The sequence below is a fragment of the Cinclus cinclus genome, chromosome 6 (genome assembly GCF_963662255.1).
Source record: "Cinclus cinclus chromosome 6, bCinCin1.1, whole genome shotgun sequence".
NCBI classification, from domain to species: domain Eukaryota; kingdom Metazoa; phylum Chordata; class Aves; order Passeriformes; family Cinclidae; genus Cinclus; species Cinclus cinclus.
The window spans coordinates 57,087,482-57,105,939 of NC_085051.1; the positions used below are offsets into that span (position 1 = coordinate 57,087,482).

Below are 18,458 nucleotides of genomic sequence, written 5' to 3' on the forward strand. Positions count from 1 at the left end.
TTTTGCAAGCAAAGCCTAGAACGAGTTTCTTGGCTTTAAAGGAAGAGACACTGAGGCACAGAGAGGACATTTGAGATCCAGAACAAAGAAGTCTCCAGCCCTTTGCTCAGTGCATTCCCTGACCAGACTGACCAAGACTTCTCTTTTCTGCAGGCTGCAGTAAAATTGTGGCTTGCTGGCAAAAAGCTGAACAGATGGTGTGCACTTGAAAAGGCACAGAATTACTGTATATGCAAAATATAATTATATCACTTCCATATGACTAACACAGTTCTGTTCTGGAACAAATTAAAACATATCTGCCACACAGAAATTAACAGTGTGCAAACTAAAACACCATTTCAACAGCACATATCACCCACTTCAAAGCAATTAGATATGAAAACTAAACCACATTTAATGCCTTTGACTTTTAGGGCCTGAACAAGTCAGACAGAGCATTCTGTCAGGAGTATTGGTTTTCTGGAAATATCCGTAATGGCTTTTAAAAATTTTGACCTCAGTTAGATTTACTGTGGCTGCTGCTTTGCCATTTAACAAGAAAGAGTAAGCACACAAACTTAACCATTCCATTAAAAATCCAGCAGTCTGTACTCCTTCATTAGCACTTTCTACCCACTTTTTTGATAGAGAATCACAAACTAAAATCTAGTTTAACTCATCCCAGCTTGGCATGGCTGCACACAATTCTTGCTTACACATTTGCTTTTTCAGGGACTGAAGTTGTTTTCAAATGCATCCACCCATTACATTAGCTTTCCTCAGAGATTCATACATATTCCCTTTGAAATACAGGAGCTGAACTGGTTTTAAAACCCTTGCAACTTGCTTCAGCCAAAGGCCTATGTCAGCACTATAGTTAGTGATTTTTCTTACCTTTTTTTTTTCCAATTTTTTTTTTTCTTTTAAAGATAAATTTTAGGAGAGAGGTCAAAAGTTAAGGTAATTTATAAATATTACAAATGAATTTCCATTAACTCTGGAGAGGCTGTGGCTGCTTCTCAATGTTCAGCTTAAGAAGAATACTTCCCAAGGTCCTACAAACACTGCAGCTCTCCAGGGATACCCTAGGGAGATGTTTTGACAGCTTTGAAGTTTGGTTTTATCACATGGTTTCGTTCCTAATGGATTGCCTTGGTCTCCTGGATGGCATGTTTGTTCAACTTGCCTTCAACTCTGTTTATCCCTTTGTAAAACAGGTATTAAATGCAAGTCAATGCAAGCCAGAATAACAGGGCAGAGGGGGAGCATTTTTGCCAGGCTCCCAAATAAGATTCAAATAGATGACAGAGTGAGAGTCACTCAGTTGTACCACATATTACACATGTGCATTAACACACTTTTTCCCTGTAAAAAGAAAAAAAAGTGCAACTTAAAGGCACATTTTCTCTCTTAGATCTGCCTAGCAGGTCTCACTTTTGATATCTGGAAACATCTACCTCACAGGGGCCTTGGGAGGGTGAACATCAGGGTCAAAAACCCCCATATGGCTCAGAGAAAAGAACTTTTCCTTTCAGCTGGAAAGGAGAATAAGGTCATTGACATATAAATGAATCTTGTAAACTGCCTTAATGAAGTTCTAGTTTTCTTTGCCTTTTTCTGAACTCTGTCACTCCATTATACATGTAAATTGAATTTATTTTGGAGTATATTAAATTTTCTGCTGCACTAGTTGCTGTAAGTAATAGTCAGAAGTTAAGAAAACAGAATCCCATTCCTCTGCAAGCTGGGAAACAAAAATATATGTGCCAGCTCCCTTTGCTGCACCATCAGCAAAAAAAAAAAAAACAATTGTTATATTTACCAGTCCAAAATATAATTATTTTACTCTTTTCACGTGCTTGGAAGTTCATACACATTTCCCAGCCTCAGCAAAACAAATGTAATCTGTCCAAGTTAGCATATACTGAACTTGAGGAAAATTCTAAATTTCACATAAAAATTAAGGGGGAGTGGAAGACAATTCATTTCAAAACAGGCTTATGAAAACATTCAAACAATAAGGGAAAAAAAACGATAAGCTGTATAGAGATTTTTAACTTACCACAAGAGTAAAGTACACTGTAAAGAAAAATGATAAACTACTTGTGTAGCCAAGAAAGCCTGTAAAATAACAGTAAAAATAAAAGAGAATTTATAAGGAAAGTGATCCTAATGTACAGCTAAAGCTTTACATTTTAGGCATGTTTTCTATTACAGTGCTTGGTATCTGGGGCTTAGGACTCAGAATAACAACATTCCAACTGCCTGTCACAGATCATTTATGTAGTTTTGTAGGGCAGAATTAGAACTGGCTTACCACTAATGGCATGCTGTAAGTAAATGCAGCTCTTTAATGTTCTGCTGTAAAGATTTTATTTTAGTATTGCAGACAAAATACTACTGCAACCCAAGTAATAGGTTAACTAGGCAGGGCTGGAAGGCAGAACACACTACTAGAACTTAAGTAATCACCACCAGCAGCAGCCCCCTGCCAGTTTAAATAAATAAATAACCCATTAAGGTTTTAAAGTCTTCAACTGTAATTGCTACTAAAGTAGAATAATATTCGCTTCTCTCCTTTAATTACTCACCAATTTTAGGAAGAAGGGCAAGAGGAAAAACAATGCAGACTGAAGTAAGCAGCAGCAGCAGTCTCCCATCGAGGTACCAAGACCTGTTGGAAAATTGATTTAGGACTGATACAAAGCTCAGGAGGCTAAAAATATGTTTAATTTAGAACTGTGATCTTAAACAAAGCAACCACTAGGACAAAAAAAAAAAAATCCTGCCTCACATGTTATTGACATGAATTTGTACTCCTAGTTTCTACACTGACATAAAACAGAGCTCCCAGATAATGACAGAGGAAAGCATCATTCCATAAGAAACCAGCACAGCAAGGAATGCTCCACAAGCAAGTGGAATCTGCATGGATCAGGGGTCTGATGTGTGCCAATTAATATTTCTCATCAGCACAATGTGCAAATCCCTGCCTTGAATCACAGCAATGGTCAGAGGGAAGGGTACTTCATGCTGTACAGATTTCCTGCAGAAGTAATTACATAGCACAGTGTGTACTAAAACTGGGTTACAATGAGCTGCATATTTACACACCTGAAGAAACAGCAACATCAATTCCCACTCACTGCTGAGCTTCCCTTCCTTGCATACCTCCATGAAAGACATAAAGGCCAGAAGGGATAAAACATTATGCTGATGAAATCTGGTAGAATGTTTATACATAAAACCACGCATATTAAAAAAGCATTGCAGAGGTACATGAAGTCCTCACATATTTAAATTCTGTTTGAAGCATCAAAATCCCATCTCTGAAGTGAGGAAAGCACAGATGGATAAGTTGTTAAGTAACAGAAACATCTTGAGGGTGGCTGCCCCAACTTGGCAATAACCATATCCTGTACTGATAAATATCTTGCACATCAGCCTCCAACTTTACCACCTATAAACACCTTGACTTTTGACCTTCCAGTTTATTTAGTCCAGGATATGGTTAGCACCTAATAAACAGGCAGCACCTCCAGTTATCATAAGGGAAGTACCATAACACCTGTGTTAAGTAATTATCATACAGGTTTAATAATTATCATACAGGTTTAATAACTACTGCTATACATCATAGACAGCCACTTGTGTCACTTGCTTGAAAAGAAGATGTAATGTAAGTGAACAGAGTAATTTCAAGATTGAGGGCATCTTCACTGTATCAAACCCAAAGCAACCATTAAGTGACAATGTCTATATTAAAAACAAGTCAAAAACATCTTCAAGAAGTGTATTATTAGCTATGTCTGCTACTGCTACAGTGAAGAAGCAGCTTTGCCAAGATCAGCTTCTTGCTATAGCATTTACTCTTTATGTTGTTATTATTTAGCATTCATAAGTTTTTCAACTTTCTTTCCAGTCTGGAGGCTGTTCAGATTAGGAGGAACAGCATCATGGCAGAGAACATAAGGATCATGCACTACGTGTAAATGTGGGACCTCTGTTTAAATCTCCTGATTCTAAACACGCAGCAAACCCACAGCTGCCACCAAGGTTCACAAGCTCAGCAGAACAGACAGAAAATTATTTTAGTTACCTTATGGTAAATGAAAAAACATTTCTGGCTGAGGGAGGGAACAGAGAGGAAAACAGCAGTGAGGAAATGAAGAAAAAGTAATTTTGTACACTGCTTCATTTTGAAATACCAATTCTTATACTTAAAAAACCTCAAAAAACTACATAGCGGACTGGTTATTGGAAAATGTGTCCATCATCTCCCCAATGTACTGTTGTAAAAATGCACTTATTTTGCAAAGGCAGAATAAATGTTTTGATAGTGACTTTAAAATCAATGTGATCTGCAAATTTAATCCTATATAATAAAAGCATTCAAAATATGAAATACAGATTATAAATCCTTGACTCTGCTGAAAAAGCTTTGGCATGCAGATGTTTCTTCTCTCTCCCCCACATTTTAACTAAAAGCAGACATTTATAAATTGTTTTAATTTCATTCCTCAATTCAACAGAACAAGATATTCATATGTTCTAAATTAGGATCTTACTCTCAGTTCATATCAATTATACAACACACAAGCAAGACAACTTAATTGCATCAATCACATCCTCTGACAGGGTCATTAAATGTTAACAGAGGGCTCACAAATTACAACTTTTTTACACAATCCTCATTCGCAACTATGTTCATGTCATCAAAACTATGTGGAATTGTTGTTATGCAGACAGAAACATCTCCACTCAATATTAATAAATGTTCATATTGTATGGTTTTGTTTTTTAAAAAGACATGAGGATGTGTTAGACTGGCTCTGAGCCTTTCAAACACACGCACACCTGCTAACCTCGATCTATAAAAATAATTTAATGCACAAAACATTCTTTAAATGGCTTTCCCAAATGTACAGCTCAGGAGGGTTTATGCATATAAAATACTTTCACAGATAGTTTAACTGACACTTTTGATACATCCTAACTACAGTTAAGATAAATTCTGCACCAAATGAAAGTGTATCAGACGCTATAATGACTTAACAAAACCAGAACAGCTGTGCAATCCCATCTGGAAGCAAGTGGTCCATGTAAAGAAGTTGAATCAAACTATTCAATATTTATGCCCTTTGCGTAAATAAGTTGCTTCTTAGGTTTGGTATTTGATTACCTATTTTTGTTGAACGATTTCCTGCAATTTAAAATGTCTGCTAGTAAAAATGTACACTTAACATCTGCAAAAAAATACACAGAAACAAAAGATTATGATATACCATGGCCATTAATATAGCAAAAGAAATTAAATATAGAAGTAGGCATGCATATCTGCATGTTCCTGCAATTCTGTTTGACCACTCTACTTGAACGATTTGCTCGGACAAATACTAGAGGACAGAAACTGTGTTAAATAAACATTGACTGATGCAAGAACCCAAATTTACAGGAACTGGATGAGACCAGGCTGCCAAACACCTAAGCACTAGAGCTGTGGTTAGGATTCCTATGGACAATCTCAGCTCTTTCTAAGTGCAAAGCTGAATTACATGCCCATCTCCCAACTGTAATTTCAGCTAAGGAAGAAGCATGGGTGTTGGCAGAGCTGACAGATCACTGAGGATTACAACATCTCAGGTGATTTGTAATAAACAGTTCAACACTGTAACCTGTCTGAGTGCTCACATCCAGGAGATCTGAGGCAGGACCTGGACAGACAAAGCTGTTGGGAGCCATTATCCCACAGGCACCTTAATGAAGGAGTTTTCACAGTGCCTTTTGCAGACAGAACAACTCTTTGAGCAGCACAGGGTACCCTCAGGATCTATCTACAAGGAGTTTCCTTAAGCTGTTTGTTTCAAAGTGTATCTTAAAGAAAAGTCACTTTGCATAAGCAGAGGTGACACAAAATTAAAACCAGTAGTAAGAGATGTTAGATGCTAAATTTGGGGTTGGACAGATTGGAATACATGCAGCAGATACAGCAGCAGCTCAACACCACTGTGTATGGAGAGTGAGGTTGAAGTATGAGCTTGAAGGAGAAGGTTACAGCACCCAAATGAAAAGCTGATGACTACCACAGCTGGAAGAGATACATTAGCAGATTAAAAATAACATATATACAGAAAATGTAATAGTTTAGGAAAAAAGAGAAAACTGACAAAAACCCTTACTAAAACTGTGAGGACCAGGAGGGCAGAAAGACAGAAAGCAAGATTACAGCCACGATTAATTTTTCAAATTCATTATAAAACCCAGAAGTTGTCAGTGATAAAATAGAAAATCAACTAAAGCACCTTAGTACAAGGTATAATAATATAAGCATCACACAGCCTTGAGATAATTTCACCACATTTCAATCCAGTGCAAGTTCTGAGCTCAAAACATCTGAAAATAGCAGTTTGGAAAAACAGCAGTAATGCACTCCAAGACACACTGTTACAAATGACAGCAGCACGGGAAAAACTCAAACAAGATATTTCAGTACTGAAGCTGCAGTGTTTGCCTTAGATTTCTTGTGACAGTTCTGATGGAAAAGTGAGGGACACACTCCTTACAAACAGCTTTACAAACAGCTTTACAGCTCAACTGCAAAAAATAACTTCTTTACTGGGAGCCAAGTTTAGGAATTATAAACCAAGTCTGGAAACCTGGCATTTTTCCCAAGACAAGTCCAATTACTAGAGCAAGACAACAAACTATTTCAATATAAATGCCTGCCATTTTTTGTACTGTGATTTTGAATTATGTGAAGTGATAACACAACAGCAGTGGAAATGTTTCCTCTCCTCTCCCTCCCAGTACCTTCCTGCTTCTCCTTTTAAAATATTGCAGAAAGGAGATTCCTGTAGATGGAGTTTTGCCACGGACTTTAAGGTCACAGGATGGGAAATGAGGAAAGAATCACACTCTGTGTGTGCAATGCAAAAGACCTCCACTTGCCAAAACACATTTCATATTCCAACAACTCATGTAAATGACTATTTATTTTCACATGTGAGATCAGAGAAGCGTCAGTACCCATCTCTTTCAGCAGTGCTGAATCCCTTTTTTCTTCAAGACAAACACAGAATGTACAATTTTTCCTTACCCACTCTCGGCTCCACTCACAAGCCCCGCAACAGCCCCAGGAAGTTCAGACTTGACAATTAACAGATAAGATGACATGGCTGCAAACAGAAGCAGGACAGATTTAGCAGAGGAACAGCAGCATCTCAGCCAGCACGGCTGGACCAGCGGGGTTACGCCTGGAACATCTCAGCTCTGTGTGAGACACCGTGGCACCAGAACCAGAATTTATTTTCTCATATACTTCCTTTAAAAATAGCTGCAAGTATTGCACTGATGTCAGCTAATGCCTCCAAAGAGACTCTTACAATGTGAGTCTTGAAACAAGGAAAACATAATTCTAAGGACTAAAAGGCAAAATAATATAATATATAGGCCTCTTCTACCTGGGAATACAGACCTACAGGCTAGAGGCAGACTAGAAGGCTGCAGCACTCCTCCTTCCTCTTTATGAGACATTATTAATAATGACAGTGAACAATATTGGTTTCTCTCAATACAATAGGGTTCTTTAAACAGTCTTTCTTTCATAGTTGTTCAGTCACAGCTGTACTAAATACATATAAGACAGAAATTCAAACAGAAGTATAGGAGTTGAAAGGTTTTTTTATACACTGCAAGGTTTGGTCTTCGGAGCTAAGAGGATTATCAGTGACAGATCCCTGCTTCACATGATAAATCCATCAACAAGATCCCAACAATAATATCAAGTGCAGAACTGTACAGGAACTGCAAAGCAGAAGAGAAATTCTTAGCTACTCTTACAGGAGTACTCACTTCAAATTAAGTGGTTTTAATTCTATTCAGCAGAAAGCAAAAGCTCCTTCACAGCGTCACTTTTCTCCTTCACTAAATACTGTGATCAAGGGAATGAATGGGAGGGTTTTTAAATCCCAATTTATACCAGTATAAAGGTCTGATATTTTCACATACTGTTCAGGTTGCTTTTTTAAGTAGCCAGCAGAGAATTACTCAAAAAATCAAGCTTTACAAAGAGCTTCAATGAGCATCAAAACCTGATTTCCATCCAGCAGCAGCAAGTAATTTTAGTAATGTGTCAGTAAAAGCTTAGTGACATTTAATCCCAGACAACATACTCATCTTTTGTACTCAATTTTACTGTTCTGTATTGAGTAATTCTTTAAAATTTTACCACAGTGTATTTATTCATGCTTTCAAATTAAAACATACATTTTGAAAAGGCAAACCAGCAACCTTCCACAAGCTGGTATTTGAAAACGTTTGTGTGTTTTGTTTTTTTTTATTTAAGGAATATTTTGAATCTTAAAAGTGAAGATGTGTGGACTTGGACACTGCTGTACTACAGCAGTTACTGTTAAATTTGGAAGAAAGGGTAAGGTGGTCTCTGTAAAGAAAGAGAATTCTATTAATATAAAGTGACATTTACCTACTACAAGGTTAAATTGAAACCATTTGGTAAGTCACTAAATAATAATATTCACTTCCTGATAATTAAAAGCTCTGTTTTCCTCCAGTATTTATGTATAGTTAGTGACATTGTAGTTGATTGTGTGTGCTGAGGTATTTATCTACTGTCCTGATTTACTCTCCTACAAGAGAATGTAGGTTCAACCAGAGAGAATTACAGCATACATATTTTTAAGTCACTAGAATTTGTAAGTAAATTAACCCAATTTTTCATGCTAAGTTGCGGGCAACTGCATATTTCATTCTAATTTTTAAAAAAACTAAGTTGGGGAGGAGGGAAAGGAAAATTCCTCTAAATTGCAATCCAACCTTATTTATCCACTAGCCTTCTCTCCTGTATGATACAATACTTTATACGCTAGCAAGTCAGAATTTTCATATATTTATGTCCTTGAGAAAGATTTCAAAATTAATTATTTTGCAGTCTCCACTGCAGAAACCTTCAAATTAATTTCCAGATCAAATTTCCTCCGATATGCAATCTGTCACTCTGCCCTTGCATTCCTATTAGCCTCTGGCTAATCACTTGATCACTTATCCTTTGTTGCTCACTCTTTGTTTTTGAGAGGAGTCCTATTTCACTGAATTCCACTCCTAAAGAGGGAGCCAGTCCTGCACCACGAAACTTGTGCATGCACAAGATTCATACAAATGGACATTTGTATGCATCTTTCTTCCTTTCTCTGGGCATATGGGAAACAATCTCACATAGTAGGATTTTTTTATATCCCCTTGTTTGTTCTAGAAGATGAATAATGAATAATAAATATTTATACCCTGATGCTTAAACAAGACCTGAATCTTCTGCATGAATCTAAGCAGGATGCCCATACTTTATACAATTTTAAAAGCCAAATTCTGCTTTTAGTTTATTTGCAAACACGGTTTTAATTCTCCTCAGGAGAAACAACTCCTCATAGCTTTACTTGGCATGAAGACACGAACCACTGTGTAACTCTGCAACACACTACAGGAGTGAGAAAAAAACATGGTTGGTTTGTTTGTTTGTTCGTTCGTTTAAAGATGAAACTAAAACAAGGAAAACTAAAACAATGTGACAGTCTTTTTCTACTTGAGGAGTCCAGAATGTAGAACGTGGCAGACAAAAAGTCTCTAAATAGCAATCTGTACCTCACTTCCCTGATACCCCCATGGCTGAAGCCACGTCAGGTTGTGCTGTACAGATGAAACATCAGCTCTCCTTGGCAGCCTTAAAGTGCAACGGAAGGAAGAGATTACTGTGCCACAAGTGAACACAACAAAAAGCACACCCTCGCGCTCTGATTTAGCCCACTCTGAAATACTGACACAGGACACCTATTCCACACAGGAATTCCACACAGGTTTCCTGCAGAACAAATAGTGTGCAGTGGCTTAGTCTGAGGCTGCAGCAATAGGGGGATGCCACAAGGGCTGCACTAGAACTATGTGAGCGACCTCCACATGGCCACTTCCTAATTGTCAGGTTCTGAATGTGCATGTATGATGTTGTCAGTTTTAGGTAATTTTCAGTATGCACCAAGAACTATTTGATGGAGAACCGTTCTGAACTTCTCAACAAGCCTTGACACACCAGAACTCAGCAGAAATCATAATCATCAGTTTATTATTCTCTTGACTTACACTATGTTGAAAGCAGTAAGAAATATTGCTCTTAAAATACCTATCACTTTGCCATGACCTGAAAACTTGGTATTAGCTCTTGGACAGAAAAAAAGAAACAGTTTACTAAAATACAAAATAAAGTAATTGCTTAACACTTCCCTTACTACAGGCTGCAGTGCCAGCATGAGCTGTGACTCTATAAATACACACAGCATGCACACATTATTCAGAATGCCTGTGCCCTGCTACCAATATTGCTTAACACTGAGCATATGCGCCCCAATCTGAAAAAACAGTTGCTAGAGAAAAGATTGTTTTTTAAATAGTCCTCAAAATACCTCTTCTGAGGTTGCTCATACTTAAAATACAGGGATGGCTGTTTGGTTAGCAGAAAAAAAGTGTCAATTTTTTCCTATTATCCTACCCAAAAAAGAGACTAAGTGCTGATGTCTACAGCGAGGATGTTCAGAGACTGTACAATAAACTTAGAAGAAAACACAGAATTTATGGTGATAAATCCCTTCAAATCACTTCATCAAAGGGACTGACTCCTCTGCTTAGCCTTTCCTCATCTGCCACTGCAGATGATCATATAAGAACTGCATAAAGATGTCCTGCATTTTTAAGCACTGTGCAAAGATGGAAACAAGTTCCCCTCCAAACTTCCCACAGGAGAACAGAGGGCAGTTACTGGTTTTAGTATTTCCTCTTAGTGGAAGCTTAACAAAAGAATGTTGGGATAATGACTCTGGTTTTAAATACAGATGCAGAATGGAGTGTGTGGCAGAAGATGTAATCTTTATGCATAGGGAGAAAGCCCAAGAACTGAAACAGGTTATCAATTTCTTCGCTTGTCCTTTCTGCTCCCCTGCTTCCTTTTCCTTCTATCTTTAGCTTTTACCTGAATTAGTCTGGAAGTTACCCATGGCAAGCTTAAAAAAATAAACAAAAAATCCTTCTTATTGTACACGGAACACACAGGCAGCAGATTTATTTTGGTAAAACTTCATTAGTTATAAGTGTACATTTATGCTAAAAGAATAGAAAAGTTTCCTACATATCTCATCTTCCATTCTGTAGTACAGCTGCAGGCTGGTATTTCTGTCATTTATTTTTCTTTCTATTATTTAAAGCAAGCTTAATATTCTTTACAATATCAAACCTTCCAAGAAGCTCCCATTCACTGCAATAGGAAAACACAGGAGCACGGGTCATCAATTGTTAAATTAGTACAGGAGCTGACAAACCTGCCCTTAATTAAGGCAGCTCTGCACTGGAAATCCTCACTTCGAATCAGTCAGGATAATTAGGCTTTCAGGTCAAAAGTAAACGGCGCTGTGAAAACAAACATTTGAGTTTGTTTGAAAACAGAATTAGGTTTCCCATACTTAAAGGAAGCTCAGTAATTTCTTAAAGTAATAAGGATGCAGGTCTCAGCATATAAGAAGCTGTATTTTATTTTATTCCTCTGAGATCTGCACCATTCATTAATTTTCAGTTTCTGGAATATTGTTCTCGCTGATTCCACAAAGGTTATTCCCATACACTCCCCTCAGTCTGAAAAAATATTTGCTTTACTTCAGTTTGAAACAAATTTTTCAAACACACTTAGAACTAAACTGCAGAACGGATGAACTTGGGTGTGGGGGGAGGAAGAAAAAAGAAAAACACAAAATAAAATAATTTGCAATTAAAAAATGCCCAATTAGCTTGATAAAAGAGGTTTTTTTGCACAGCACCTCTAAGCAGGCACTCACAGAAGGCACACATATATATATTTCCACGGGGGGGGGAGGTAAGTTAAATATTTCACTGTTCACCTCAGCAAAGCAAAGGGAAGTGGAATAAGGCAGGAGAAGCTGGAGGCTCCCGAGGCTGCCGGCGGCTCTCCCGGGAAGTGTGCGGGGACGGGCCAGGCCAGCAGAGGGTGGTGCTGCTTTTTTAAATATCTGCTTTTTGAAAAGAACTGCTTTGCACAGCGGCTACGCCTCTCCATTGATTCCGGGAAGCTTGAAAAATAGGAAGCACGCGACTGTAAATACAGATTCAGGGTGTCTTACACTCCCAGCAGGGTTTCTGTGTCTGTCAAGGTGTCTGTCACCTTGACTGCATTAACATAAAACCTGCAGAGCAGAATCACCCTCTGGAACAAATCCTGACACTTCCAGTCACTGCCGAGGATAAAAATCACTCGAGGATACAGAATGAGCTCTTTTCTTCATTACTGATTCTTACAAAGAAGCAAAGTGTGTACCTTTGAGGACATGCTATCTCCAGAATATGGAGACAAAAAAAATCAAAAAGCAACAGTTATAGAAATTACACTGAATTAAACTGTGTTTATATGAGAAAACAAATAATCATTTGTAAAATTAAGATAGCTGTCTGGAAAGTTTAGTTCCAAAGAATGACAGCAATGACAACCTGGGTGCAAGCCAAAGCAGATCACCAGAAGAAACTGGAAAAAAAAATATTGCAAAAATCCTCAGAGAGATCACCCGAACTACATGGTGGTACAGCAGGTTCTGCTGCAGCATTTATTCCCTCTGCTAATAAATTTTAAATTACTAAACTCTTGCCCTCAGCATCTTGGATTGATGTTTGTGTGCATCACAGCCAGCCATATCTCAGCAGCAGTGACCTTCAGCTGATGGCAGCCCCAGCCCTGGGAAGCACGCTGGAGAACTCCACGTGCTTCCTGCTAGACCTCAGCACCGGGATTTGTTAGTGTTGGCAACGGGCTGAGAGCTGCTCTTGTGCAATACTTGATTGTATTTGTCTCCATTTTTCCTTCCCTAACCTTATTACACATGCTTTAGGAGTCCTGCTTGGGTACATGGCTGTGGACTGTCCTCCTTTTCAGTCACATCCACAGAAAAGGACAATTCTAGAAGGAGAAATTGCTGTCCTCCTTCCTCCACTGCTTCAGAAAGCACCTAGGAAGCTCACAAAACTTCCCTGGCAGGGGAGAGGGAAGGGCTGATTCCCAGCCATGGCTTTAGCCCACTGTGCCTCATCCATCACTTCCTAGAAGCACGACACTATTAAACAATAGCAGGGAATCCATCCAGCTCCAGATGCTCCTGGGAAGGATGACATGAAGAGGCAGCAGAGCCGTGGAACTCAACATTTCAGCAGCAGCTTCCCTCCCTCCTTGTGTGCCTCCTCCTCAAGGGCTCTCTCCCTTCTTTGAGGGCATCTGACACAATCTGGAACACTTCAAGATCCTCTCTGTCACAACAGGTGAGAAATGGACATTGGGAAGATCACTCCAGAGGAAGACGAGTGTGACAGGAAAGGGCTGGGAGGAGAGGGTGAACAAACTTGAACAGCCTGGGAAGTGCCATTTGACAGTTCCCTTTTTCCTGTGCTCTCTGCACTCACAGACACCAACCAGCCCTTTCAGGAACAAGGCAGCTCACATGAAACTAAGCACTGGTCGTTTACATTAAAGGGTTGCTGGACTGGGACAAAAAAACCTGAGAAATGGAATGTAAAAATTAGTAGCACTGACCATCTCATTCAAACTTCCCCCATTAAAAAATACCTATATTGAAAGAACAAGAACATATTCATTATAAGGAAAGCAAGGCAAATGTTCCCCAAGTTTAGTCACTCTAAGCTCTACATATTCTATGAAGTCTTTTGAGTTATGATATTAAATGAGTCATTTACATCTGGATACTGAAAAGTTAACTCAGTATCCTGGTATATCCTCAGTTAATCTTACTACTTTAATGGATTTTGGTATTTGTGTTATGTAGATTAATTGACTTCCAAGGGATAATTAAAAATCTGCAGGGAAAGCTGAATACTCATGTTAGAGATGCACATTAAAATTTCAAACAATTGAAAACTTGAACTTTAATTTGACCAATCACTGTTTTCCTGCAGCTGCACAAAAATGTTGTTTTTTTTCCCTTGGGTATCCTGGTAATAGAAAAAATCAGTTTCCCTATCTACACAAATCCCTAAGTGTATGCAATTAGAATGTCAAATTCAAATCTGCACATTAAGCTTTCTTTTAAAAAAAACACAAAGATGATGAATTGGAAAGTGTAACTATTAAAATTACTACTAAAATGCTCTCTCCAGCACATATTAATGCAAATCACTTCTGCACTTCAACTGTTTTTAGGAGGGATCAGAGCAAACTAAAAAAAGCCCAGACTAGATGCAGATAGTGACAATAACCCTGGTAAAGTTGCCTAATCACAAGCCATCTTTCATTATCTCATGTTCTCTAATCACTTCTGAAATAAGATACCCTATGATGCAACACGCCCAGGTCTGATGATAGAAGAGGTAACACAAAACAATTTTATTTTTAGCCTTCCTCTGAAATCAAAGATGTTGACAGAGTCTAGATATCTGCCCAACAGGCACTTTATTCCTTGTTCCTTCAGCCAAAGAGAAAAACAAAAAGAGGGGAACACTCCAAACCAGCACAGCAGGCAGAGCCCAGGTTTTATGCTTAATCCCAGCATGGATCCCATTCAGGACAAACTACACTCCACAGTTATCCCACATAAAATCTGCGGAAGGACCAGAAAGACAAGAAAAATCCTTTCCTTTCCATGCAGTTCTTTAAGAGGCAAGGCTGTGTGAGAAGTGAAGAGAACTCTTCATATCTTATTTTTTTAGGAGCCTGTCACCCTGCAGTGGTCACCTTCAGAGCTGGCTCCTGACACAGGGAACTTGCACTGCAGCATCCAGCATGCACTGGTTTGGGGCTCTAGAGTTACTGAGCTGAATTTTATTAAGAATGGCACAGAGGAGGTTATGAACTGTGATGAGGAAGAAATAAGAGTCATATTTCCTTTCACAACAGAGTCTTGTCCATGATCCCAGAATCTCCAGGACCTGCTCTGTGTACCCCTCCTGCTCTTGTACTGTTTATTTAGAGGTCCCTTCAAACGGGAAATTAAAAGATTTTTCATTGCTACAGAACATCCTCTAAAACCTGTATGAATAAATAGTCCTTAATCTTGGAATTGCTATGGTCACTCCTGCCTAAAATTAATGCATGGATTTTTACAGCCATTTCTTTTGGGCAGCTTTTTATTATATTGGAACTTCTAGTATAAGAAAATATTCCAAGTTTATCATGAAAGCACAATTACTTTGTCTAGTTCTAGATGTTTACATAGTGACAAAAACCAGCAATTATTGGATTATCTAGACTTGACAGGTAATCTTAAAGGAAAGAACAGCACTGGAATGCTGTTTCCTTTTGTTGATGTATGTGAACATGGCTATCTGTTTGGTGGCAGGGAACAGAGAAGGGAACCTTCAGATAATCCCCTCACTTAAAAGAAAGCATCCAAAACACTGATGACAAAAGAAAAATTAAAACTTTTCTATTAGACTTCAAATTGTTCTGTCTACTTTCAGACAAATAATTTCTAAATACTTAGTGACTGTCAAGTATGTGAGCAGACCTGAGTTAGATTTCAAGTACACAAACAGGGAGTGTTATTTTATTATGCCATGCACCAAGGAAGACAAAATATGAACAGTGGAAATGGACAGCCCACGTGATGTTAAGTCAGGAAGATAAACAACTCCCCCAAAAAACAAATTACTGAGCTAAAAAAAAAAAAAAGCAGCCATTAATGCAGAACATATCAAACATCATAGCTAAGTAAACATTCACTTGCTGCACAAATAACTAAAATACATAAGTAGGTTCCAACAGCGAAACCCAAAACACATGATCTGATAAAATGCAGCTACCAGATAAAAATGTCCAGAACAGCAGAGAGGAGATAGTGCTTCCTGAGCCCCTTTCCACAAGCAGTGCAGCTCTAATGGATGTGCTCCACATCCTGGGATGCAGCAACAGGCAGAGAATCCAACCACCAGAATTCTCCCATCTATGCCACAGCTACAGCCCTTCTGCTAAGCACCATGACAAAAGCCTTTCCCTTAAGTTTTCTATGCTTTTTACCACTTAAAAACACTTTAATTATTGCCTTTGGTGCTCATGGAGCTTTGAAGCCTATCACACAGTTAATACTGAGCATATGAAGTCTCTTACCTCCAATATTCTGGATAATTATTGTAGTTGCAACAAGGACCTATAAAAAAATGATTTCTTTAGAAAGGGTAATTGAAATCATATGTCTAAAGCAGGCATAAACCACATGTGTATTATCTTAAACACACCAGATGTAGCAGTGATAAACTAGTCCTGAAAGGAAGAGAATCTTTTCCTTAGTGAGGAGTTTAACACATGGAAACCAGCACAGTTTCAAATGAACATGAAAACAAAAATTCTTCCTGAAAATATCACATTTTTATTTTGACACAAAGCAATTGTAATTATACTGTGAAGCCTGATGTGCAGAAGAAAAGGTTTTTAAATCACTGAAAACATAAGTGCATTCTAACTGATATCAGGTGAATACAAATGAAAATGATCATTTATCTCTGAAAAGAGAAAGAGCAGAGATTTGTACAAGCTCAAGTGTATTTCCTTACTCCTGAATATTTTTGACTGTCAGGAATGTCGTTTTTTTAAACTTGTAAGACAGACAGACTTTTCCTTAGCACTTGTGATCATTCATACTGGACTGATATGGAAGCAAAAATGATCACAGGCTATTAAAATACTTGTCTGAATCCAAAAAAAAAAATTTCCAATGGAAAAAAAAAGACCTAAAAGTGGCTATGAAGTTTTTCCAACGTTTTCTTTTGAGTTCATCTCTAAAATACCATGATCATCAGTTTCAGTTTTCTTTATACCCACTGCTCTTCTTGATATAGGACATTTTGTAAATGAGAGCTGCCATTAAGTCAATTTGGAAAAAAAAAAAAAAATCAAGCTACAGCAATGAGAAGAAGTACAAATTTGTTTTTCTGAAAAAAGTAATTTCAGATTTTAAGTTAATTCAAAGTCAATTCAAAATTCACCAAGGAAAGGAAGAAAAAAACTAAATCTTGGAATTTTCCATAGATGGAAACAAATAGTTTACACCTTTGGAAAGGGAGAATCAGCAATCTTCCAACAGCAGAATATTTCCATCCTTACAAATCCCAGAATACATTTGAAAGGAAATCAGCAGGTTAAGTAATTGCTCTATTTCAAGAGTAGTTAATGAGTAGTTTACTCAAACTAAGCTGCCAGTTCAAGCAAGGTTCTACACTGGCCTGGCAGTATCACCCCCTATTCTGAGGGAGAAGTAAGTACTGCTGCAGAGAAAAAAAGCAAAAAGAAAATAAAAAAAACTCATCTGTGCCTGACTGAAGTGAGAAGTATTCAGGCACAGTTGAGAATTCAGAATGGTCGTGGTGAAGTAGAAAAGCCTAAAAAGCAACAAGATCAGATAAAAGCAAGGCATTCAGAAAGGAGATCTCAAATACATGACTTAAGAGTTACTGGATTGCAAAGGGAAAACAGTCTGAGACAACACAATCAGAAGCAGAAAAGCCTGTCTTGCAGGCAAATTTTGAGAGAAGTGTATAAATATCAAAGATGCTTCAAGTGACAAAGACAACTGTTCCAGAAAACATCAGTTCACCAAGAAAGCTTGGTGAACTTTGATTATTTTATCAAAAGAACAGCTTCCCAACACAGAAATACTCCAGTGCTCTGCATGCACGCTGAAAATAAAAAGGGCAGATAATTTTCAGCACGGATTACTTAAACTGCAAATTATGAAGCAGTATATTAGGAAGAAATTTTTAAAAATGCACATGTTGACTATGATGTGAAGCTGTGAAATCTCCTTTGCTTAAGTTTTTAGATAATAGATTAGACAAGCATCTGCCAAGAATGGTTGATGTATGTTCAGCTCTGCTTTGGGGCAAAGGCAGAGTAATCATATTTTAGTTTCTTCTTAAGCTCTACATTTCTACAACTTTTTCAAGTAATGGCTCATGGCTAATGTGCACAGAACAGCTCCTGTAAAAAATAACTCTTACACCTTGCTACTATAGAAGCTTATTATCTCTTGAGGTTGATCACTTTTTAATTTGATCAATAAATATTGATCCTCAGACTACACTCATCTGCTTATTAACGCTAATGGAAGCCTTAGAAACACCTGGAGCTCAGGTTTAATTCTCACTGGCATGCAGATATAAGAAATCAGTCTCTAGTCTGTTAAGCCAAACTAATTTAAAAAAATTTGCATTGTTTCAGTAAAACATTAAAATCACACTTGTGTGTGGTAAAAACCTGTTTTCAGTAATGTGTAACTGGAATAGAGAGGACAGAATTCATAACATAAAATGTGCAGTATTCACAGGCAGTTATTTCCTGTTACTGCATAACATCACTACTAGGAAAAAGATTCAGAACACACTACAGAAAAATAATACCTTACATTTTGATTACTCTTGTA

The 18,458-nt window shown here is 37.8% G+C and overlaps 1 protein-coding gene across 1 annotated transcript in view; it reads right to left on the reverse strand.

Annotated features, from left to right (window-relative positions):
- Positions 1 to 18,458, reverse strand: part of SLC38A6 (solute carrier family 38 member 6) — a 34,176-nt gene that overhangs the window by 9,471 nt on the left and 6,247 nt on the right. The window contains exons 5-8 of the mRNA XM_062494873.1: positions 16,151 to 16,190; positions 7,079 to 7,157; positions 2,574 to 2,656; positions 2,045 to 2,103 (exon numbers count right to left, since the gene is read on the reverse strand). Coding sequence (XP_062350857.1) covers positions 2,045 to 2,103; positions 2,574 to 2,656; positions 7,079 to 7,157; positions 16,151 to 16,190 — 261 coding nt within the window. The remainder of the gene's footprint in view (positions 1 to 2,044; positions 2,104 to 2,573; positions 2,657 to 7,078; positions 7,158 to 16,150; positions 16,191 to 18,458) is intronic.